Source organism: Pelophylax lessonae (assembly GCF_965119305.1).
Source record: "Pelophylax lessonae genome assembly, chromosome: 6".
NCBI classification, from domain to species: domain Eukaryota; kingdom Metazoa; phylum Chordata; class Amphibia; order Anura; family Ranidae; genus Pelophylax; species Pelophylax lessonae.
Genome location: NC_138773.1, coordinates 43,444,217 through 43,446,702, shown reverse-complemented (window position 1 = coordinate 43,446,702; position 2,486 = coordinate 43,444,217). Strand labels below are relative to the sequence as shown.

The following is a 2,486-nucleotide window of genomic DNA, read 5'->3' as shown; positions in this document are numbered from 1 at the left end:
ATCTTCTTTCCTGCAACCCCTGGTTGCAGGAAAAAAAAAAAAAAAAAAAATCGCACCATCTATGGCCTGCCTTAGAGAATATACAAAAGGTAATATTGTACAATTAAATGGAACAAACAACTCTTTCAGAAAGCAGAAAGATTTATTGGCAGAACGATCAGCAAACAAGATATAGAAAAGAAGCACAAGATTCCTTAGCAACACTTTATAAAATTATAAAAAAATATTTAATATATAAAAAAGTTATAAAATACAAAATAAAGATAACGTAGTTTCTTAGAAGTCCTAATTATTTTCCTAGCACATACATTATAACGGTGATAATAAGCATCTATAGCCAAAACTTTTATTTTTTTTTGCTAGTCTTGCATTTAGTTCTGGTGACAACTTTAACATTTTGGATTTCAGGTGAATCTAACTGGCTAAGACACATGCAGCAATGACATTTGGCAGGGGTTCTAATCCTTTCTTACGCTATCCAAAAACTGAAAGAAAAGGTTTGGTTATAAATAGATTTTAAAGTAAAGGAAATGACTTTCTACAGTAATATATGCAAATATAAAAATGTAATTTTACTTTTTACCTTTGTTAGAGTATTTAAGTTTTGATTCTGATAGAGCTTTGTGGAAACAAATGGAAAGCAGCATGGAGGGGCTCAGTGAAGGTGGTGGTGATGGTGTGGAGGTGTCCAACAGGGTCACACAGCTGGTAGAAGGACAGGTGGCCGGCTTCATACTCCAGATGAATCCCAACAGTCTTTAGTAAAGATGTGGAGTCTATATTAGTAGCATTGTCCCCATGCCTGATATGAAGCCTTGAAGTTGTTTGACTTAGACTCCAAGATTTGTTATTATAACCTAATAGGGACACACTTCCTGCAATCTTCCTTTCCATGTTTTCACTGGCCACCCCTATCAGCCATTCCTCTGCTTCACTCACATCCACCTCCCAGTAATGTGTCCCTGATGTGAATCTTTGTACACTGAATACCTGGCTGCAGTTGAATCGCTGTGGACTATCTGGCCTGTTCACACAGATATCAGCATGAGTGGCTCTCTTCTGATCCTTTGATATAATGAGCTTATTGTGAGCTGTATTTATATCCAGGAAAATGTTGGATTTCTCCGTCACTGAAAATTGTCTCTTTGTCATCAGATCCTTCAGACTCCGAGTCAAGTTGCAGAGCCCACTCTGTAGTATCTGCAAGATTATTCCTTCATTTAGACATACAGGATTTCTTACATTGGCTGTGTCCTCGGTCCCAGGAATGATGTGATCTCCAGTGGGTGGCATTTTCAAGACACTTAATGGGTCTTGGATGTCACACAGTTCTTTCATCTGATTAATCCTCCTGGACAGGTTGACCTCCATTTGCTTCAGCTGCCCATTTAGATCAGACACTGACTGGGAGATCTGCTTATTCTGTCTGCGTATCTCTAATAGGACTCCCTTCTCTATACCACCCAGCTGTTGAATAAGGTCTATAAACAGGTCAGTGTAGCCCCGGGTAACAGCAAAGGTTTTTTTGTCCTCCTCTCTCCAGAGATTGTCCAGGTTCTGCATTCTCCTCTGGATCTCCTGTCTCTCAAAGATCAATGTATTGGTAAATTTTCTCAGTTTCTCTTTCTTTTTCTCAGCGGCCTCGTTTAGAAGCTCCACCTGATGTCCTTTGTGGTCTCCAGACACCCAGCAGGACATACAGATACAGGTATGATTGTCTAAGCAGTAATATTTCAGAGTCTCTTCATGTGTGGAGCATTTTCTCTCTCCAAATGATGCGGTGGGTTCGGTTAAAATGTGATCCGCTGACTTGCTGTGGTAACTTAGGTGGTTTCCGCAAAATGAAGCCTCACATAACAGGCACGTTTTAGAAGCTGGTACCGGAGCATCGCAGTACGTACACAAGACTTCCTGCTTGTAAGCAGTTCTGAACAATGCCAAGATTTTATACAGCTTCCCATTCTTCAACAGCATAGGGCGCTCTGTATACTGCTCTCTGCACTCTGGACAAGAATAAAATTCAGACCACTCCTGTGTATCCAGCGCAGTCACAATACAATCCTGGCAGAAGTTGTGTCCACACATCAGTGTGGTGGGATCCTTATAAAGGTTCAGGCAGATGGAGCACTTCAGCCCGTCTCTCAGATCAATAGATGCCATTTTGGAGAAGGACAAATAACTGATGGCCGTGCAGGGTCAAATATTTGGGAATGAAACTTTGGGACTTCAGTCTTATATACTGGTGATGAAAGAGTTGCTTTGGATGCTTTGTTACGTAAAGTGAAGTCTTCCCTCCTTGTAAAAGGAGATCCACCCTCCTCCAGTAACTTTCTCTGCTAAAAGACAGATAGGTTTTGTACCATGTTAGCTATTGATTATTGCAGGAAGTTTATCCTTGATTGGCTAACTTAAGATATTAAAGATGCAAGCTATTGGAACTCAATAGGTCTTTTCTTTGAGCTTTATTAAATTCTGAGAATGGTTCC

The 2,486-nt window shown here is 40.2% G+C and overlaps 1 protein-coding gene across 1 annotated transcript; it reads right to left on the bottom strand.

Annotated features, from left to right (window-relative positions):
- Positions 1–597: 597 nt before the first annotated feature.
- Positions 598–2,216, bottom strand: LOC309559159 (E3 ubiquitin-protein ligase TRIM11-like; the record flags this gene model as incomplete). The annotated part of the gene is made up of 1 exon (XM_082262305.1): positions 598–2,216. The coding sequence occupies exon 1, from the start codon at positions 2,158–2,160 to the stop codon at positions 598–600; it is 1,563 nt and encodes a 520-aa protein (XP_082118431.1). The 5' UTR covers positions 2,161–2,216.
- Between the last annotated feature and the right edge of the window lie 270 nt (positions 2,217–2,486).